General features: G+C 37.4%; 1 protein-coding gene across 3 annotated transcripts in view; it reads right to left on the bottom strand.

Annotated features, from left to right (window-relative positions):
• Window positions 1-23988, bottom strand: part of LOC150080763 (interleukin-1 receptor-associated kinase 4-like) — a 191357-nt gene that overhangs the window by 39442 nt on the left and 127927 nt on the right. For all 3 annotated transcript variants that reach the window (XM_090381096.1, XM_090381098.1, XM_090381097.1), the window contains exon 6: window positions 3747-3865. In XM_090381096.1, the coding sequence (XP_090237222.1) occupies window positions 3747-3865 (119 nt within the window). The remainder of the gene's footprint in view (window positions 1-3746; window positions 3866-23988) is intronic.

Below are 23988 nucleotides of genomic sequence, written 5' to 3'. Positions count from 1 at the left end.
TTTCCATCAGAGTATATATTAACTTGATTTTTTTTAATGTGAGAAAGGAATTCCATAAATAGAAGTTTTGAAACTAGGCATCGATTTTGTTTTGCTAGTTTTGTTAGCATGTTTTCAATTTGCCATATAATCAGATGGGTATTTCTGGTGATATTCTTTAAGGCTTGACAGCATTGAATGAATCCGTGAAGATTATACTGCTGGGTATGCTGGTTAGCCATATATGGTTCATACCTAATTGTATAGCTTCCAGTTCTGCAGTATAAATGCTGCACTCATTTGGAATCAGTTGGAAGATAATGGTATTTGGGAACTTGGCAGCTATTGCTACCTTGGTTTCTGTTTTGGAACCATCTATGTAAATCGGAGTGGAATTGCAATGTTCTGCTTTGTAAGCTGCATGTAATTGCTGGAAATTTTGTTTAGGTAAAAAATCTCTATTCCAGTTGTGCATATGAAGATTGCACATTGTTTGGTTGTTGTTGTTGTTATTTGGTTTTTAGAAGCATTAGCAACTAAGTCCATATTGCTCCGGGGATATGCGGTGGTCATTGCCTGACCTTTCCGCATCCTCTGTATTTGGTGGTCACGGGCTCGAACCCCGGTCTAATCAAGAAGCATGTGCTATGCACTGCTGCTCCTGCCCACCTGGCTACGGAGGCGCCACATTGTTTGGATGGTATTCCAAAAGTTGGTATGGAACTTTAGAAGAAATTGCGATATGATTGAAATTTAAATTACGTTGCAGGATTAGATCTTATATAAGCCTGCTGGTTCGTTATTGTTTGGATGTACTCTATATATTTTTTACAAATCTGGTTCGTGTAAAATTGTCCATATCGGGTGGTCAGGAATTTATTTTATCTTTGTAGCATAATATAACAGCAAGTTTTGTCTCTGGAGTTGTAGGGGTAGTTTATGAGCCTTTGCATACAGGCTCTGGACTGGTGATGTGTGATATGCTCCTAATACTGTATGTAAAGCACTATGATGCACTGGATCAAGCCATCTCAGGGCACTTGGTTTGGCTGGGTTGTACATGGGGAGCCCCATAGTCTAGTCAAGATATTATACAGGCTCTATATAATCACAATAAAGTAACTCTATCTGCACGCCAGGTTGTTGACGAAAAGATTCTCAAAATGTTTAGTTTCTTGAGGCAGTTTGTTCTTAGTTGTTTTATATGTTCCAAAAAAGTTAGGTTTTTTATCAAGAATAAGTCCAAAAAATTTTATGGTTGGTTTGATTGGGATTAACTGTCCATCAAGTTTTAATTCTGGATCTAAATGAAGGTTTTTTTTCCTGCAGAAGTGTATGCCTATTGTTTTTTGTGTGGAGATTGTGAAACTATTTTCCTGAGCTCAACTGCTGACCTTGTTTATTGCACCTTGTAATTGGTGTTATATTGTTCTCATGTTTTGGGATTGGAAAGAGATACTGAAGTCATCTACATAAAGAGCTATATCTATGGTAGATGGTATCTGTTGGGTTATCGAGTTTATTTTAATTGCAAACAGGGTGGCACTGAGGACTGATCCCTATGGTACTCCTTCTTGTAGGAAAACTTTTGAGAGTGTAGTTTGTATGCATACTTGGAAGGTTCAGTGCTCTAAAAAGTTCTAAATGAAAATAGGAAAATGTCCTCTTAACTTTAAGTTATATGTCCTGGAGAATGCCATGGCACCAGGTTGTATCACATGCTTTCTTGATATCGAAACATATCATGACTAAATGTTCTTTTCTAAAGAAAGCATTCCATATGTTGTTTTCTATTTTAATTAGGAGATCTAAGGTTGATCTATGTTTCCTGAAACCACACTGTACTGGGCACAAAAGGTTTTATGGTTTCCTAGGTACCACACGTCTTGCATTTATGATCTTTTCCGTTAATTATCCTAGGCAGCTGGTGAGTGCTATTGGACAATAGCGGTTCAGATTTGTAGGATCTTTGTTGGGTTTTGGGAAAGCGAGGACAATCGCATGATGCCACATTAGGAAACTCATGCTCCGTATAAATTCTGTTGTATAAAAGGAGTAGGAATTGTCAAGATTCTGTACCAAGTTTCTTTATCATCATATAATTGATGCCATCTGGACCTTCTGCACTTTGTTTTGTTTGTGATAATATATGGAGTTCCATTATGGCTAGTGGGTTATACTGTTCTACATATTTTGCGAAGAAATTTAAATTGTATTTTTCTTGATGATTTTTATATTTCTGGAACTTCGATGGATAGGATGTGGTAGCAGATATTTTGGCAAAAGTTTCACCTAAAGCATTTGCTATATCTTTTGGATCGGCTATATCTTGACCAATTGATCCTTACCAATTGATATTGGATGCACTAAATTTTGGTATCTACTGCTCATTTTTCTTATTTTATCCCAAACTGTTTTAGTATTTGCAGTTCTATTTATTGTTGAGGCAAAACGTATCCAGGAGGCTTTCTTGTATGCTCGTCTGACATATCTTGCTCTTGCTCTCATTTTTTTAAAATGTATTAGATTGTCTGTGATAGGATTTTTGGAAAAATGTTCCGTGCTCAGTTTCTGTCTTGTTTTGCTTGAGTACATTCCTCATTCCACCAAGGCTTTGGGAATAGAGGAAGTTTGGTAGACATTTTTGGTATTGACTGTTCTGCTGCTTGGTTAATTTGGTCGGTTACATATTGTACTGCCTGGTCAATGGTTAGTTGTTGAGCTTTCTGTTGTTCGATTACTAGATTTTTGCATTTTTCCCAATCTGCTTTGTCAAGCTTCCATTTGGGTTTTCGTCTGGATTGACATGGGCTGTCTATTGTTAGAGTTAGAATAAATGGATAGTGGTTGCTGTGTAATGGATCTTCATGAACTGTCCACTCTAAAATGGGATATAATGTTGGGGAGCATAAAGTAAGATCTATTGCTGAGCTGGTTCTTCTTGGAAGGTGGACACACGTGTGTTTTCCACTATTCAGGAGGGTTAGATTCTTATCATCATTACGTTTTCTATTTCACATCACCTTTTATTAAGATTGGTATTTCCCCATAAGGGGGTGATGTCCGTTTAGATCCCCCATTATACAGTAAGGAGGGGATAGTTGATCTATCAGTTCTTCTAAGTCTTCATAAATTATTTCTTGGTTTGGGAGTAAATATACTGATACTATTGTTATTAAACTACTTGCTGCTATATGTACTGCTACTGCCTCAAGAGTGGTTTGTAGGTGGATCATTTGGACTGGTATGTAAGAATTGACAAGCACTGCTACTCCTCTGTGGACTATAGAATTATTTATTCAATCTCATCTATGTATAGTGTAGTTCTTGATTAAGATTGTATTGTCAGGTTTTAGATATGTTTCTTGTAAGCAGAAACATATTGGATGATAATGAGAAATTAAATCCCAGACATGTGGAAGTGTATTAGCACCTTATTACATGAATTTTGATATGTTTCTCTTATAATACCATTACTTCAGTACTTTTTCCTTATGTAACCTGCATAATAATGAAATTTTAAACTTTACTTCTTTTATGGACATCCTGTGTTATGTTTTCAATATTAAATTATTACATTCAATATACTATATTGAATTAATAATTTAATAATTTAAGAAACAATAAATAATAATACAATAAACTGTTAATTAGCAACTGACCAGTTAGATCTGGTTAGTTGCTAATTAACAGTTTATTACTATTTTTTTTAAGAAATAAAATACAAGTTTGCTAAACATTATATCTGAAGGATATTGAATACATGCCTTTTTATGTCTCTATGTACTAAGGGCTCTTCTCCATGAGTATGCAAATAACATATGCCAGTTGCTGTACCAACTGCAATTTCTACACGAGTCTGCCACAAAAGTGGTGCACTTTTATCCTATGTGTATATAATAGGAACCAACCAACATCCATTTAAAGATATTTACATTAGTCAAAATTAATAAAATTTCTAACTTTAAATTATTTTAAGGTTATAAAACTTCTTGGTAAAATAATTTATAAGTTTTAGAACATTTAAGGTACAGCAACTGAACTGCATCTGTTGTAGTTGCTGTACCTGAAAGCAGAGCAATTAGCATAAGAAAATAGCATATGCCAGTTGCTGTACCAACTGCAATCTCTACACGAGTCTGCCACCCAAATGGTGCACTTTTACCTCATGTATATACATAATATGAACCATGTCCATTTAAAGGTATCTACATTAGTCAAATTGAAATTAAAATTTCAATTAATGTTAAAATTTAACACTAAAATTTCTAACTTTAAATTCTTTTAGTTATAAAACTTCTTGGTAAAATAATTTATGTTTTAAAACATTAAAACATTTTAAATGAAAATTTGATTCTGATATGATCTTCTACTGGAATGCCAGCAAAAGATCACAGCATATAGTCAAAGCTTGGAGACCTCAGCAGCCACCAACCACAATTCCATGCCAGGGGAGAATCTGCCCCCACTCAGAACACTGAGCATTGGTTGCTCCATAATCATAGATTTAGGAGGTTACACACAGAGAGATAAAAAGAGAGACACCAGAATTCTGAATCTTGTAAGAGCCGGGTAGAAACTTCATCTCCTTGCCACATCACCAACTGAGCAAAATAGACAAAAATTTATGACAAAAGTTATACAACAAGAAAAATGGAATTCATCAAACAGCTCTCATTCACAGAATGCCTGACCACCTCTGTCCAACACAGCAGATGGTGGATACCAACCACAAGAGACTGCTATGCAAACAGGTGTTCACCCAGACACCAGGACAACCAAAAATCCAAGATCATCCACTCAGACGTTTAGTTGGTTTGCTGAATGATTTTTTTGGCATATCAATTACTTTGGTCGTGGTGAACCAGTTCACATATTTTATTGTAAATCACAAATATAAAAGTTTGTGTTCATGAACTGACAGCATTAATAGGAGCATATGATGCAAGAAAGCAAGCTTATACAGCATCAGCCAAAAAAAAAAAAAAATCTTCCCATTTCACCCAACTATTCACTCTAAAAGTTAGTCCAGTTCTTCCTTGAATTTATTTAAGCTCTCAACTTCCACAGCAACAACTGGAAGTTTGTTCCAGCAATCAACTACCAGCTGGCTAAAGGCAAATTTCCGCACATATTCTACAACTGTCTTTCCTCAATTTGAATTTATGGCCCCTCAGGTTCATATTCCTGAGGGGCATAGATTCAAATTGAGGAAAGACAGTCATAAAACAGATGTGCAGAAATTTGCCTTTAGCCAGTGGGTAATTGATTGCTGGAACCAACTTACATCTGTTGTTGTGGAAGTTGATAGCTTAAATAAAGTTAAGGCAGAACTAGACTGTACATTGTAAAAAACACTGTAAATTCTGTACAGTGGGATCAACTGATGATCTAAATGGTGAATTCTAAATGGAAAGCCTTCAGAGAATTAATCTTGGAGGGTACTAGGCTTTTCATACCAACTAAGAAATACTGTTCAGGGTTTAGGCCTAAATGGATATCAGATGATTTAATGCAACTCGTGGCAGGGGGGAAAAAATGCATGCAATGCATATAAATTATCAGGCGACACAGAAGCCTATGGCAGATAAAAGGAGATTAGGCAGGCAAAGGCAGATTATGAAAAATCTTTGGCAAAGAATGCAAAGAAAAACAGCATAAGCCTTCTTTATTATGTAAAATCTAAAAGGAAGGGGATGAATCAGATTGGTCCACTTGATATTAATGGTTTGACTGTAGATGATCATTCTCAGATAGCTGCAAAACTAAATGAGTATTTTGCATCTACACATGAGGAGTTCTTCAAAGAGGAGAGGGCCAGATGTTTATCAAACTCTACAGGGGGTTAAGTGATTTTGTAATAACTGAGAGCAAAGTGGATGAGAAAGTATTGAAGTTAAACATAAGGAAGGCACCTGGGGGTGGTCGGGATCTATCGAATTATATTAGCCCTTTGCCTGTCCACATATATTTCGCATACTAAGCTGTACGTTCGTTTGGAATAGTTACTTTTATCATGTTGCATGGCTCTCTAGAGTAATTTTTTACGTATCTAGTAGGTCAGGGTACATGTAATGGACCAAGGATATGCAAGGATGTTGATAGCTTAAATAAAGTTAAGGCAGAACTAGATGTTACATTGTAAAAAACACTGGAAATTCTGTACAGTGGGATCAACTGATGATCTAAATGTGCATCATCCCATCATATGGGATGATGCACAGAGCATTCCCAGAAACAATTATTATCCGTGCACTTTGTGCATCACATATGATTCATGTTAGAATTACCGCTGCTTCCCACTTCTTTATATTATATTTGTGCCAAACCGTTAGAACACGTGCACAAGTGGTCCAGTGTTTGTTATTACCTCGCTGTAATAAGTTCTAAATATGAACCCTGCAATGTTTTACGGGAAAAAAAACAACCGACTAGCGATAAAGAAAGTAGTTCTGAGGATGAGATTTTTCATGATGGCCAATATTCCGACAATGGCAGTGAAGATGAATATATACAGTCTAATGAAGAAACTGACTCAAACAATTCTTTCTCTTCTTCGGAGTCATCTGTAGATGAAAATGTACAGCCTAACCGCAATAATCCACAAAATATGGTTATGTGGGGAAGCAATTTTCAAGAATCACCAACAATTAATTTCACGGGAAATTCTGGTTTGAAAATACGTATTTACCCAATCAGTGGTATTGTGCAACCAATTGATGTTTTTGAGCAGTTTATTGAAGAGGAAATTATAAAATTAATGGTGATCAAAACAAATAAGTATCCACAGCAGCATTTGGCAAGATATCCTCGTCGACGTACATCACGTATGCAAAGATGGTCCGATGTAACAGAAGAAGAAATGAGATCATTTCTTAGCGTGATTTTTGCCACAGGCTTTATTAGGTATCCAAATCTAGAAGATTACTGGAAGAGAGATGAGTTATATTATCATCCTTGTTTGCATAAATATGGTATGAGCTATAACAGATTTACCTTGATTTTGAAAAACTGGCATGTCGCAGACAATCAAGCAGTGGTACCAGGCGACAGGTTATATAAAATTTCTAATTTCACAAAACTCTTTATAAAAAAAATTCAAGAAGTTTATACCCCGATGAAACTATGATTTCCCACAGAGGCAGACTTTAGTTTCGTCAATATAACCTAGGAAAAGCCCATACAAAGGGTACTAGGAAAGTTTTGCAATATGACGCAACAATGAATCACAGGAAGCTGCTTGTTGCTGCATGTTGAGACATGTTCATACGTGCCCGCGCCAAGTCGATGGGCTCAGTTATTCATTAGTAGTGAGAGTGTAAAGTGCTTGCGATGGCATCGTGGTCACGAAATGAGATAAGGACAGTTTTGCGGTATAATTTCGTGCGTGGTTTAACCATAGACCAGTGCTTAGAAGAAATGACTCTTGCACTAGATGATGATTGTCCACATCGTACAATGATATTCAGGTGGTATAGAGAATTCCAAAGGAGAAATTTCACTCTGGAGGATTCTGAGAGGCCGGGAAGGCCACGAACGTCAGTTACGGAGGAAAACGTTACTGCTGTGAGGAAAATGCTTGACGAAACAGGCGAGTGACCTACCAACAGATAGAGGATACTTTGGGCCTAAATGCACCAGCAATTCGTTCGATTCTGCAAGATCATTTGCACGTGAAGAAACTTTGTTCTCTCTGGGTGCCGCATCAACTGACTGAAGAGCAGATGACACGACGTGTGACTTGGTGCCGGGAGATGTTAAAAAAGTTTGATAAGGGACAATCTCGGTATGTGAACAACATCGTGACAGGTGACGAGACTTGGCTGTACTATTACGATCTACCGACCAAGGCTCAAAACAAAGTTTGGGTCTTTGATGATGACGACACACCCGTAATTGTCAGAAAATCCCGATCTGTAAAGAAGAAAATGATAGCCGTATTTTTCAAATCGAGTGGAATTGTGGAACGTGTCGTTTTGGACACGCAGAAGACAGTCACAGCTAAGTGGTATACTGAACAATGCCTGCCTAAAGTCATTGGATCTATGAAGAACCTGCGGCCAAAGTCAAGAATGGACACCTGGTACCTCCATCACGAAAATGCTCCAGCTCACCGCGCCAAAGCCTGCACCGAATATTTGACCACGACAGGACTGAAACTTCTCGAGCACCCTCCCTACAGTCCAGACCTTGCTCCCTGCGACTTTGCACTGTTCCCGCATGTGAAAATGAAGCTAAAAGGGAGGCGGTTTTCCAGTGATGAGGACCTTCTACGGGCTTGGGACAACGATTGTGCTTTACTCCCTAGTGAAACTTGGCAGAACTGGTTTAAAGATTGGTTTCGGAGGATGGAGAGGTGTATTGAATGTAGAGGAAATTACTTTGAAAAAATTAAATAAACAAAGCTGTATTGCAAAACTTTCCTAGTACCCCTTGTAAATACGGGATTAAATTATTCAAACTATGTGAAATTATGGGTTATATATGGAATTTCTGTTTATTGCGGCCAAGGAACTTCTAATTTATTACCAGGCCTGGATCATTCCGGATCTGTAGTCGTATCCTTAGCTGAACCACTACTAAATGAAGGCAGAATTTTGGTTGCAGACAACTGGTACAGTAGCATACCTTTAGCAACTTACCTGAAGAACAAAAATACAGATTATTGTGGAACTTTAAAATCTAATAGAAAAGGGCTGCCCAACGAAGTAAAGTCAAAGAAATTAGAGAAAGGAGAAGTAGTAGGAATGGTAAATAACGACGATATACGTGTTATGAAATATAAAGACAAGAAAGATATATATATATATGATTTCAACTTACCACGGTACAAATAAGAAAGCCGTTGAAAAAAGAAGAAATGCAGGAGAGGCCGTTGGACAGAAAAACCGAAAAGGAGAAACTATTTCAAAACCTGCAGTTATAAAAGAATATAACAGAATAAAAGGAGTGTAAAATGGTATCGAAAAGTCTTGTTTGAATGCTTAGAAATTGCTGTAGTGAATAGTTGGGTTATCTATAACAAGTTTTACTCAAATAAAACAATACAGCTAGCAGCATTTTCAAAAGCTGTTACGATGTCTCTGCTGGGTATGGCCGAAAAAAGTTCTATAAATAAACCAATTAAAAAGGCCCACACATTACAAAATATACCAAGAAGAGAAGATGGAAAACTCGTTCGGAGAAGGTGTCATTGTTGTTACACAAAAATCATATCGAAGAAAATCGCAAAGAAGCAATGAAAAAATCTAAACAAGTTTCAACAGAATGTGTCGAATGTGACAAACCATTTTGCCTACCTTGTTTCAGTTAATACCATAAATAATATTATGTAGTGTATTGAATGAGAAATAAAAGCTGCTTTATTTATATTTGTGCGTTTTTTATATATTTAGTAACTCCACCATATTATTTCAGATAATTCACATTCTTGTGCTTTCAGAATCAGATGTGATGCACACTGAGTTGGAAGACATAAACTATAACACGTTTAGATCGAAAAACTGATTAAGTTTCAGACGTTTATTGAAAATTTATTGTATTTAAAACTCCAGTAAGTATGTATCACATGCGATGCACAAGCGTATAGAAAATATGTTGTGTGTATTACATGTGATGAACGGGACAGGCAAAGGGTTAAAGAAGGCAGCAAGGAAGTAAGCAAATCTTTAGCCATAATTATGAAAGCTTCCTTGAATTCAGGGGAGGTCTTCATAGACTGGAGATGTGCAAATGTGTCCCCAATTCTCAAAGGGTGACATGGGTAATTACAGACCTGTTGGTCTAACTTCTGTTCCAGGGAAAATAATGGAGTCACTTGTTAAGGAAACGATGCAGGATCATCTAGACAAGGCTGCAGTTATAGTTCAGGCACAGCATGGGTTTGTCAAGGAGGAAGTCTTGTCTGACAAATTTTGTAAAGAATAATTTTGATATCATATATTTAGATTTTAGGAAAGCTTTTGATACTGTGGCACATGGAAGACTACTGTACAAACTGGAGCAGTATGGCATTAAGGGCAAGTTGCAACAATGGATAAAAGGATGGTTGAGTGGGAGAAGACAGAGAATGGTTATCAATGGACACTGCTCTTCATGAATCATGTTTTTAGTGGAGTCCCCCAGGGTTCGGTGTTGAGCCCATTGTTGTTTTTGGTATTTATCAATGATATTGATGAAGGTATATCAGGGATAATGTCTAAGTTTGCAAATGATATGAATTTTGGCAGGGTTGTTAGTGACTAACGATAGTATGCTACTGCAACAGGATCCGGAAAAGTTGAGCAGATGGGCTGAGAGGTGGCAATTGAAGTTTAACATTAACAAATGTAAAGTACTACATATGGGTTGCAGTAACCCCAGAATAACGTATCAATTGGGTGGTACTACACTCAGGGTAGTGCAGAATGAAATGGACCTGGAGGTAATTGTGCAGTCAGATATGAAGTTTTCTGAGCAGTACAAAAAGGCTGCAAGGGTAGCACATGGTGTCTTGTGAATGATATACAGGAATTCTGCTAGAAGAGATAAAGGGGTGATTGTCCTCTTGTATAAGGCGATGGTCAGGCCACACCTTGAGTACTGTATACAGGTCCGGACACCTCATTTTTGGAAAGATGTGGAGCTGCTGGAACAAGTACAGAGAAGGGCAGCGAGATTGGCAAGTGGAACAAAGGGTTGGTGTTACCAAGAAAGGCTTAAGTCTGCAAATTGCAGCTTCTGGAGAGTAGGCACCTGCAGAGTGATCTAATTGAGGTGTGTAAGGTCTTTAATGGATTGAACAAGCTCAATGCTAAAGGGATTCCTCCTCTTGTTCAGATTACCCACCTGAGGGGGCATAAATTCAAATTGAGGAAAGATAATTGTAGAATAGATGTGCAGAAATTCACCTTTAGCCAGCAGGTGGTTGATAGTTGGAACAAACTTCCACATGTTGGAGTGGAGGTCAGCAACTTAAATGAGTTCAAGGCCGAACTAGACAATCATTTGGAGTGAACAGATGGGCGAAATGGGAAGGGTGTTTTTTTTTTTTTTTTTTTTTTCTGGGTGATGCTATATAAGCTTGCTTTCTTGCATCATATACCCCACTAATGCTAATGTTCCAACACACACACACTATTCAACAGATATGGTCCATTCAGCCTTATTACTAGTTTCCTGAACTGAAAACAAACTTGAAGGGGTAATGTTTTGGAACAAATGAATGTCAATCAATTTGGCCTTACAGAGACTGTACAAGGCTTGTGGAACTCAGTATTGTCTATGCTTGTTAAAGGAGAGAGTGTTTTTCAGGAATGGGATACACTGAAATAGAAAATGTGCAAGAATATTTGTTCATGCAATTAGAGCAGTGTTAGGGAGGTGGGGTCAGAAAACTACTAGTTTGAGGGGACATATGCAGACTAATAGATAGCAGCCAAACTTAGAGGTGTAAGTGATACGATTATTTAGAAGAGCTTTATGCCAAACATGATCATTCTCCAAGCAGGATGTTCTGGTCCCAAAGGAACTAGTTATTGTTGGTGACTCTATTGTCAGGGAGACAGGGAATATACTATGCAAGGATAGGTGGAACAGGACCAGGGTATGTCTGCCAGGAGCAAAAATTGATGATGTTGTAGAGCAGATATCATCTTTTAAGGGCACAAAACGTGATATTGTTGTACACATTGGACCTAATGACATTAAGAGTAAGAGATCTGCAGATTTACTCAACAAGTACAGGTCAATGTTGAAAAAAAGTTGCAAATGAGGGTTGAATGTGAAAGTGTCTGCAATTCTGCCCAGATACAATAGGAGGGAGTATATGATGAGAGCCTTGTCGATCAATTTGGCCCTGGAAAGATTGTGCAGGGCTCAAGGGGTAGAATTTTTTTCAGCCTGGTCTGTACTTGTTAACAGGAGAGACTGCTTCTACAGGGATGGGATACACTTAAATAGAAAGGGTGCAAGAATGTTTGCTGATGCTATCGAGGCAGTGTTAGGTGGGTCGGAAAACTACTAGATTGGGGGATACAAGGACTAATAGATTAACAGTAGCCACTGGCAGAGGTGAAAGTGATTCTTGCACTGCTTCTATTGGAATGAGCCGCAGCCTGGAAAATAAGATGCAGGATATTTCACAGTACACTTGTTCACATCTCATGGAATGCTAGTGCTCCACAGAACACAGTTTGGGAAATGCTGCAATACATAATTATAAAGCCAAAAGTAATGAATATAGCCATAATAAATATTTGAGAAAAGTTTGCTGTGAGCCAACAAGCAAATTTTATTCTGCTTGATCAAGCAAATGATATGGCACAGAGATGTTAACTTCAGTTCTCCAAAGCATCACAGCCTATAAAAATGTGCAACTTGTGAAATGTTTTCAGATCTTTCTGGAACAGGACATGTTCTAGCCAAGGAGGATGTTTTTGTGGGTGTCAGGTGCAGAAATTAGATGCCAACTTGCCACTGTGATGGGCATCTATGAGAGTTTGAAGAGTAGGATAGATGCCCTTGAAGGATTAAAATGGGGGCCCATCAAGTTCTCAGCAGCCCAACTCAATGACAGAGCTCACTCTTGTGCATCAGACAACACAGCAGCAATTTTTAAGGCAGAATGCACTGAAAACACAGAGCATAGCAGCAATCTTTAAGGCAGAATGCACTGAAAACACACAGCATAGCAGCAATCTTTAAGGCAGAATGCACTGGCCACAGGAGCTAGTTATTGTCGGTGACTCTATTGTCAGAGATATGTTGTACAATAAGGATAGGTTGAATAGGACCGGAGTATATGTCTGCCAGGGGCAAAAGTAGATGATGTAGAACAAATATCATCTTTTAAGGGAACAAAAGATGATATTAAGAGTAGGAGATCAAAGGACTTACTTAACAAGTCAAGGGTTAAGTTTCAAACAACGTTAACTACAAAATCGTTTTGTAGGTAATGTTTTGTAATTAACCAAGTAAAATCATTTGACATTTTCTTGGTTTACCAGAAATATACTTACAGCCCAAGCTAACTTGTAAAGTACTAGAGAGATACAGTTCTATGACATAATACGCATTGTTATTTGTATAAAGTAAATCTAAAGTTGTCTCAAAAAAAAAAAAATGCAATTTTGTAGTTAATGTTGTTTGACACTAAACCTCGAAGTACAGAGTAATGTTGGCAAAAAATTGCGAATTAGGATTGAATTTGAAAGTGTCTGCAATTCTGCCCAGACATGATAGAGGAGAGCATATGTTGAGAGTCAATCAATTCGTCCCTGGAGGAAGAAATGTGCACAGCTCATAGGCTAGAATTTTACTCAGCGTGGTCTGTGCTTGTTAACAGGAGAGACTGATTTTACTGGGGTGGGTTACACTTGAATAGAATGAATGCAAGAATTTGTTGATGCTACTGGTGCAATGACAGATGGTTCGGAAAACTGCTATCTTGGGGGGGGAATACAAAGACTAACAGTTTAACTAGAGCTGCAGGCAGTGGTTAAAGTGATTCTTGCACTGCTACTACTGGTACATGCACCAGATTGGAAAGCAAGGTGCCTGGGATTTCAGGCCCTGCTGTGAATCATCATGGAACAAATGAATACAGGTAAACCTCGATATATGTGTGGTTAATTCATGCAACGAGTGTACCGTATATCTCGAAACTGCATATATCAAAGTTAAAAACCAATGGGAAAATTTTAATTCATCCATGATGTTTTGGAACATTCATCAGAAGACTTAATTTAGGCCTTTAAAATACATTTCAACTGTGTACATAGATAGAAATATAAAGAATAATGAAAAGCAAGTAAGCTAAAAAAACATTTATTAAAGTAATGACCTACAAAATGAGTGAAAAATGGATATGCTACTTTCTATAAAAATATTTTTCAAGCATCATTTGAATAGTTGTAGCCTTCTTTTTCTCTTTATAAAATTTACGATAGCAGCTTATTCCTTTTTCTAGGGTTTGCTGAACTAGCATGGTTCTTTCCACATTCGGATCTAAATCCATAATTTGTTTTTTAACAGTTTCCAAATTTCGAAACATCTGCTTGAGTTCCTTTAATGAAATTTCCTTAGAGACACACTCCTCTCCTTCAGTTGCCATTTCTTCTTTCTTGTTGTAGGTACACTGTTGCTCCAATTTTATAAGATCCGTGTCAGTGAGTAGCTGTGAATGTGGATCCAGACATTCTCTCTTACATTAGGGGAATCAACATCTTCAAAGCCAATGCAAGATCCTCTCCAATGATGCTAATTTTTTTCAATAACAGCATCAACTTGATTTTCAAAGCCATAAAAGTCATTTGTGCAGTAAGGCAGATGTTTCAACACAGCCCTCGTTGTACTAGCCGTAACCTTGCCATGACTCAAATATTTTCAATAGCTTACCTGATGTTAAAATTCCTGCAAAATTCAGTCAATGAAATTGCACCTTCCCCTGTCGTAGCCTGCACTGCTTATGCAAAAGTTCTTCATAGATGATACGCCTTGAAAGTTGAAATTATGCCCTGGTCAGCAAAGACATGGTGTTCATAGGTAAAAATACTACTTTTACATTTTCACACAGGTTATTCAGCACAGTAGGATGGCTAGGGGCATTGTCAAGAACTAAGAGGGTTTTAAATGTAAGATTATTTTGCTTGCAATAGTTTTTGACTGCTAGACAAAAATAACTTTTAAACCAGTCTTCAAATAAAGCTTGTGTGACCCATGACTTTTTATTTTCCCACCAAATTACAGGAAATGATGCTTTGTTACAACCTCTCAAAGCCCTCAGATTTAGCCAATGATAAATAAGCATAGGTTTCAATTTGAAATTTCCTTCAACGTTTCCTCCCAACAGAAGAGTTAAGCGGTCCTTGGAGACTTTGTAACCAGGTTGCGATAATTTTTTTTAGCTAAGAAAGTTCTAGATGGCATTTTCTTCAAATAAAGGCCTGTTTCATCAATGTTAAAAATTTAGCAGTCATCGTAATTATTTTCCTCAATTTTTTTTTTTAAACATGCGGAAAATATGGCGGCTGCATCTTTATTGGAACTTGCTGCTTCCCCTGTAAACTTAACATCATACATTCCAGTTCAAGCTTTAAACTTTTCAAACCACCCTCTTCTGGCAGAAAATATCGTTGTATCCCCCTTGAATTTGTTTTCTTTGAGCAATGAAAACAGGCTAAGTGCTTTTACCATTATGTTGTTGGTACCAATTGGAATCCATTTTTGATTGCAATCTTCCAGCCAAGTTATTAAAAGATTCTCCATTTCAACCAAAATAGGACTTCCTTTCCTAGTGCGCTGCATACTAAAAGAGGTTGATGCAACTTTACCTTGTTCTATGTATTCCTTAGATTTGGACAGAATTAGTTGTATCGTAGACTCATTGAGGCCTAGAGTCATGCCGATGCTTGTCTTGCTTTGACTATTATCAAACCATTTAATAATGTCAAGTTTCGTATTCAAAGTAATAATTTTAACTTTCTTCTTATCAGATTCTACTGATATATCACGTTTCCTTTTGGACATGGTGAACTTTTACAAAATATTAATTATTACTTAGTGTGAAATACAGTAATGGGAAGAAACTGCTTTGACATGTCTGCCTTGGATGGTTGCCTAAGTGAAACTGAGCTTATGAAAGGATAATGGTGTGGTGGACAAGGGACAAGGTATTCTTGTATTGACTGCGGCCTTCAGGGTTACCCCTATATACCGCTGTAGCATCTGTAGGTTATTTATAGCCGGCAAGTGTGTGTGTGTGTAAGTGTGTGTGTGTGTAAGTATATGTGTGTGTTGTGATGGTTGTTGTTTGCCAGCCCTGGAGTCTTAGCAGCCGGGAGGCAGGGAGCAAGCTACCTGCGTCCCGACTCCCATCCCTAGCCACATGGAGGCAATCCAGGAACTACTATATAATTACACTTATAACCAGAAAAGAAAGGTTTGGGAAGGAGAAAAGTTGGAGAAAAGAGACAGTAATAAATAGAAATAAAACTAGTAGAGAAACTTCAGTCCCTCTAAGGAGGAGCAATCTTAGAGGGACAAAAAAAAAAAAAAAATCCTAAACAGGAGGAGTATAGATAAGAGACTTAGCTAGCAAGGAAGATAGCCCAATCAACCCTGCTAGTAGGGAAAAGAACAGAAGGAATTAGATGCGTACAGTAAATAAATTAAATCAATAAGTTATGTACAAAACCATAATATGTACAATTGCATCAACTTAAAGCAACCAACAAGCCCAATTTCAGAAGCACAAAAGAGAATTACGGCGACTAAAACTTAGTCATAAAGAGAATTTTGACGACTAAACTCATAGTCGTGATTAAAGAAAGAAAATACATTAACTAAAAGTGATTGGAAAAATCAATTAAAGCTTCTGAAAGCAGGTAACCACTCAAGAAATAACAACAAAAGAATAGCTACTATATACAATTAAAAGTAATAAAAGAATCGATCAATTTAACTGATATCACTAATTGTAATAATCAAATAGACCGACAAAACCATAATTTATCACCACAAGAAGTGAAATAATAATTCTACCAAATTAAAACAAGAGAGAGGATGAGCGCTAAGGCACCAACGAAAGAAGTAACTTAGTGTAATGGAGTGGTAGAAGCACAATCTGGCAACACTGTTTACGGACAGTTTTTGGAAGTCTTTTTTTTGCGTTGTTAAAAATTTTTTGTTTCATAATTGGCTACACTATTCGAAATTTTAGGGGGCATATATAGAGGAATGGTATAAATGTTTGTGACCGTGTTAACCGAAACTCGCATTGATCGGAAACGCATATGTCAAGGTTTACCTGTACATGGACTGTGTTAGGGTAATTACGAGTAAGAACTTACATGTACACTAATTCCAAGAGCACTGTACATAAATTTGATGGATTTGAAATACTGATTAAGCTGTCGAATGCAAACATAGTAATAATAGCAGAGATGTGGTGTCACTCACACATAAAGGATTCCGAATTTGAATACAGGGAGTACACTGTGTACATACAGGAGAGGTAAAAGAATTATGCTCTTAGTTAAGAAGGATATTAAATCTAAGGCAGTGCATCCAGTTGCATGGGTGACGAGTGCAATGTTGAGTCAGTTTGGTGTGATATAAGCGCTGTAAAAACAAAACTCAGAGTAGGAGTGTGTTACAGACCTAATGACTGTGATGAGTATACCAAACAGCTATACATGGAAACAGAGTGCACCAGCATATCAGAATATCTCATAATGGGGGATTTTAACTTTCCAGATGATGATTGGAATTTGTAGGTTGGTCACTTACACACTATTGTTATTATTATTAACCATATGGTGCAAGGAAGCCTGAGGCTTATACTGCACCAGTCAAAAAAAATGAGTTAACCTGAGAGAGAGAGAGAAGTAGAAGGGAATCATCAAGAAAGAGAAGAATGATGATATCCAGCTCGGGACCCTGGGTGGACCAAGCTCATGCTCACCAGATGTGAACCCCTAGCAAGACTCTTTTGGATTTCTTGGAAGACTGTTTTCTTAAAGCAATATGGTAGAGAGGCAACAAGAGGAAGCAATACTCTTGATCTGGTTATCAGCAGTGATTTTTCATGCATTAAGATTCTGCAGGTAAAAGAACCACTGGGTGGCAGCGATTACAGTGTACTAATGTGAAATTTAATTAAAGGCATAATTACTTTCATGTGAAAGGCTTTTAAGGGTGACTACATAGGTTTCAGACAGTTTTTAAATTGTGTGCAGTGGGACCAACTGATGATGACGTTACCAACAGCAAATTCTAAATGGGAAATATTCAGGGAAGTAATCAAAGAAGCTACTAAGTTTTTCATCCCAACAAAGAAATACTGTTTAAAGCTTAGATGGATATATCAGATGAACTACTGTGACACGTGGCAGAGAAGAAAACTGCATGGGATGCATATAAATTGTCACATGATACCGAAGCCTATGGTAGATATTTATCAGCCAGTAATCAAATCACAAAGGAGGTTAGGCAAGCTAAGGCAGGTTATGAGAGGTCTCTGGCAAAGAAAATCAGCAAACATTTCTATGCTTGTATTAACAGTAGAAAGAAGGGTTTCAATCATATTGGGCTGTTGATGTTCATGGGTTAAGTGTTGATGACTCTGCTCAAGTTTTGGACAAACTGAATAGGTATTTTGCATCTACATTCATACATGAGAAATTCTTTAGGGTAGAGGATGCCAAAAGTGTATCAAACTCTAATGAGTAACTAAATGACCTTGTGATAACTGAAAGTATTGCAATCACAACATGGTTTGTCAAGGGGCAATTTGATAGGTTATTATGATTCGAGGAACTAGATGCAAAATATAATTTTGACATCATATACAGTGGATCTCCACTTTACGATTGGTTCACTGTATGATCAAATCACTTTACGATAGACTTTCCATAATAAAATACTGTTCACTGTACGATATGTAGTAAGCGCCGGTCATTGTGGTCACGTTTGCGAACTGAATTTTAATTCTAAAGTAAAGGTAAAGATATAAAACACAGATTTACACTTTATTACCTTATCTTACCAATTAACAAAATTAAATGATACATGAAAATCGGAAGAATATTTTCCAGGAGTTAGCAAAATAAAAATAAATTTGCACTAGTACATGATTGAGGTGTATAAAGTCTTGAATAGTTTGAGCATGCTCAATGCTGATGGGATTCTTCCACTTGCTCAGAATAATCGCCTGAAAGAGCATAAATTCAAATTGAGGAAAGGCAGTTGTAGGATAGATGTGTGGAAGTTTGCCTTTAGTCAGCAGGTGGTTGATTGCTGGAACAAACTTCCATCTGTCGTTGTAGAAGTTGATAGCTTAAATAGGTTCAAGGGAACTAGACAAACATTTGAAGTGAGTGGATGGGTGAAATGAGAAGGGTGCATGTTTTTTTTTGGCTGATGCTATATAAGCTTGCTTTCTTGCATCATGTGCCTTTGCTAATGTAATGCTAATAGCTTAATTAATATGTACTGTAATATGTTCATCTAACTAATTGATATTTCTGTTCACTGACATGTTTTTTTTTTGGGTTATAAAATTTAAAACAGTAAAAAAGATAAGCAATCAATAACAAAGGACACAGCGCACACAAATTGCAACTAACACAATATGCGCAAGCGAGATACAGAGTAACCAAGTTTACGATATACTTATAAAATAAGAATGATGAGAAGATTCTGAAAATTCATTTGTTTTTTATATGATTGAAGATTTCATCGAAGGAATTCATTTCATCATAATAATATAAAAACCTGTAGAATTCCAGTTATTGGTATTATCGCAAATGCAATAAGATCATGTTTACTATCAATTTACAATAGATTGCACTAAAAGAAAAGCCCAATAAACCAGAAACTGCAAATTGCTTTTATTCTTTTATGGCAGTGACCTCCAGAAATGTGCTTTAAAAAAATGTATCACAAAGGCATTCAAAATTAATTCTATAAAGTGGCTGATTCTACTAACCAGTGATCATGTTAACTGGTACCTACTAACTAATTTCACTTTACAACGGGCTTACGATTGTCCTTCCTCTCAGCCAATAGCTTATTTTGTAAACGTGTTGACTGGGTGTTTTGTTTTTGAATCCTTTAGTTGAAGTGATTTTTTTGTGTTGTACTTTAATCAGTATATTATTTTTAATCAATTTTTTAATATTTATTTCAATATGTACAATTTCCATTATAAAAAACCTTTTAAAGAGATAAATAGCTTAGTTATATATCAAAAATTTCAACTTCCGAGGTCTTGGAACAAATTACCAAAAAACATGTTATTAGGTTCACATTACAATGTTTTCATAATACAATGATGTCTCTGGAACGGACTCATATTGTAAAGCGGGGATCCACTGTAATTAGATTTCATGAAGGCTTTTGATACTGTTGCACATAAAAGACTGCTGAACAAACTGGAGCAATGTGGCTTTAACAGCAAGTACTGCTATCCCTTTATTCATAGCAGTACTTGCTGTTAAAGCAAGTAGAAAAGGACAAAGAGTGGTTATCAGTGGGCACTGCTCTTTTGGACTAATGTTATTAGTGGAGTTCCCTAGGGTTCAGTTCTGGGTAATTGTTTTCAATATTTATCATAAAGGGTGGTTAAAGACAGTTATCAGGGCGAGCTACTACAACAAGATCTGGGAAAACTGGATCAATGGACTGAGAAATGGCAGTTGAAGTTAATATTGACAAATGCAAGGTATTGCACATGGGTAGTAGTAACTCCAGAGTAACATTTCAACTATGTAGTATTACACAGTTGATAATTACTCTGGGTAGTGAAGAATGAAAAAGACCTGGGGGTAATTGTGCAGTCAGACATGAAATTCTCTGAGCAGTGTAGACAAGATGCAAGGACAGCTCATGGGGTTTTGTCAATGATATACAGAAACTTTGCTAGCAAGCATAAGGAGATTATTATCTTTTTGTATAAGGCTATGGTTAAGCTGCATCTTAAATACTGTATACAGGACTGGAAGCTTCACTTTAAGAAGGATGTAGATCTGCTAGAATGGGTGCAGAGAAGGGCAAAGAGGACAAAAGAGTGCTCTTACCTAGAAAGGCTTCAGTTCTGCAAATTGCAGCATCTTGAGTCCAGACACACGTGGGGGTGATCTGACTGAGGTGTTTAAAGTCTTGACTGGATTGAGTAAGCTGAATGTTAAAGGTATTCGTGCATTTTCTGAGACTACACACGAGTGGGCATAAATTTAAGTTGAGGAAGGATGGTTGCAGGATAGATATGCAGAAGTTTGCCTTCAGTCAGCAGGTAGTTGATTGTTGGACTAGGCTTCCATCTGCTGCTGAGGAAGTGGATGGGTTGAATAAATTCAAGGGAGTACTATACAAATTCTTGGAGGATAATGGGTGGGTGAAGTGCATTTTTTTTTGGCTGATGCTATTTAAGCTTGCTTTTTGCATCATTTGCCATTACTACTACTACTATTATTTTGTACTGCAGCATAGCTACTCAGATACAATAACAAAGGAACCGGATGCAAACAATAATTTTGATATCATTCATTCAGATTTCAGTAAAGCTTTTTATACTGTTCCACAAAAAAGACTGCCTTACAAATTTGAGCAATGTGGCATTAGCAACAAGTTACTGCTATGGATAAAGGGGTTGGCTGAGTGGTAGAAGACAGAGGGTGGTTATAAATGGACACTGCTGGTTTAGGCGAATTTTATTAGTGGAATTCTCGAGCATTCAGTGCTGGGAACCCTTACTGTTAACAATATTATTATTATTAATAGCCATATGGTGCAAGGAAGCCTGAGGCTTATGCTGCACCAAGAAAAAAAAAAGTTCCCAAGTTACCCTGAGAGAGAGAGAGAGAGTCAAAAGTAGAAGGGAATCGCCAAGAAAGAGAAGAATGATGATATCCAGCTCAGGACCCTGGGTGTGCCAAGCCCATACTCACCAGATGTGAGCCCCCAAGGGTTGATGAAGGTATATCAAGCTTATTGTCTAAGTTTATAGATGGTTGGCAGAATGATTAATGACAGCAGCAATCAAGGCATACATTGCAGCAAGATCTAGAAAAATTAGGCAGATGGACTGAGAACTGGCAAAACTGTTAAATACAATGTTCTGCATATGAGCATTAGTTATCCTAAAATAACATACCAATTTAGTGGTGCTACAATCTAAGTGGTGGAGAACATAAGAGACCTAGGATAACAGTCTGAAATTAAGTTTTCTGAACAGTGCAAAGAGCCTGCTAGACCAACTCACAGGGTTCTGTTAATGACATACAGCAACTTTGACAGCAGGAACAAGGAAGTGATTATCCCATTATATAAGGCAATAGTTAGGCCACATCTTAAATACTGAATACAGGTCTGGAAGCTTCATTTTAAGAAAGGTGTCTCTCTCTCTCTTGAACCACAAAGGATTTTGGTTCTGCAAATTGCAGCGCTTGGAAACTAGGCAGTTGGGAGACCTGATTGAGGTGTTTAAGTCATTTAAGTGGATTGAATACACTTAATGCTGATGGTATTCTTATTCTTTTTCACACACACACACACACACGGTGGGGGGGGGGACATCAACTTAAATTGAAAAAAATGGCTGTAGAACAGATGTGCAAAAATTTTCTTTCAGCAGAGAGCAATTGAATGTTGGAGCAAACTACAATCTTGTACTGTGGAAGTGAATAGCGTGAATAAATTCAAGTAAGAATTAAACTTGTTATTAGAGGGTATGTACAGATGAGGTGGTAGTGGTTTTTTTTTTTTTTTTTTTTTTTGGCTGACACTGATCCTTTCATCATTTGCCACTACTGCTGCTACTACTACTAATAATAATAATAATAATAATAAAGGAGTGCAATTAGCACAGTGATAACAATGTTGGACCACCAATGCAATATACCAAGTTTGAATCTCACTGTGAAAAGGAAAAAAAAAAAAAAAAAAAAATTGTGAAGTCACTTCATCAGACCCCTCCACAAAAGTTGAAGCGATGGCTCAGGCAGAAAGTGACACCATCTTATTGTGTCTCTCATGATAAGTACCACCCAACACTGGATGTAAAAAGCCAATAAACAGGTTCACCTGCATAGCTGAATGAAGGTGACAAGTAGAAACACTGAACATAATGTATTGAGTGTGGCGCATGATAAAGTCACTCATGTTCATGTTCATCCGTTTGAAAAGTCGGAAACAGTCTCCAGAGGAAGACAGTGGAGCAAGTGCTACTGCTCCCCATATGGCTACCACAAAGGAAGAGCAAGACCATAGCCCAACCAACTGGAAATGTTTCCTGTGCAACTACGCTAGTACCACCCAAAAAGGGAAAAAAGCCAAACACATGAAGTGGAGCAGCAAAATTAATACATTCATCATGCAAGCATACTATGTAGTAACCAAGTTCGTGATTGATATGACAATGTACAGGATGAAACTACACACCAAGTGATTGGAGCAGTTCCTGTCTGTTCAGATAACTGAACAGCAAATAACGGACCAGAGAGGAACCATTGACGTAAAGAACCTGATAGCTGCAAGCTTTGAAAAAATCAACAGGATGTGAGTGATGAACTACAAAGAATACAGATACAACCAAACCAGAACTAGAAGAGAAACAGCAAGTACAAGAAGTACAATTGAGAGCAGCTGAAGTGGAAACAGATGAGATTGTGATATTCAGAATAGAAAAAGAGTGGAACAAGGCCCTAACAGAATTCAAGGGAATGAACCCCACAAAGACCGAAACCATACTAAAGCAGAGACCCAACAGAATCCTATGGCAAGCTGATGATGATTTTTGGTTTTTATGGTGCAAAAATGTCAAAGGTTATGATGTGCCAGGAAGACCTGTGACAAGCCAGAGACCCCCCTCAGTCAATGAATAATACCAAACTACCTCAACAACAACAAAGTAACACTGGATGCCATCTGCACATCCATTTATTGTGCCACTGTAGCAACTGCCAGATTGAATGGAAGAGAAACCAGAAACCAACAGAACACAAAGACAAGGAACTAGCAGCCTGGGAAAGAAGGCAACAGCAGAAGATAGAAGAACTAAGTTATGATAGGCCAACTGACCCAGTACCAAAAGGGTAACAGAAGTAAGAAGCTGATCAGAAAAGTGAAGACCATTCTCAAGAAAGACAACATCCACAGCAAACAAAACACTTATAACTAGACGATCAAAGAATACCTGGATATGCTCATGCAAACCACCTTGCATTCAGCAAGAGACTTCGCTGATACAAGGGAAGTATCCAGAAGAAACAAACAACTGGATATTTGATGAAAACCTTCATCAAAAGTCTCCAGACAGACCTAGATGGAAGAAACCCAAGGACAAGGAGGAAGCAGAATGGTCCATCGATGTCCCACAATGGGTAAACCCTGGGGACAGATAGCAACCACAACTACTGGTAGAAGAAGTTCAATTACACACACACACACACACACACACACACACACACACACACACACACAGCAGAGCAGTCCCAAATAATAAGGTTCCCTGATACAATCCCAGGATCT

The sequence above is a fragment of the Mastigoproctus giganteus genome, chromosome 9, assembly GCF_048544385.1.
Source record: "Mastigoproctus giganteus isolate SK-2022 chromosome 9, ASM4854438v1, whole genome shotgun sequence".
Classification (NCBI taxonomy): Eukaryota; Metazoa; Arthropoda; class Arachnida; order Uropygi; family Thelyphonidae; genus Mastigoproctus; species Mastigoproctus giganteus.
Note: the sequence above shows the minus strand (reverse complement) of the source record. Positions and strands in the feature narration are given on the sequence as shown.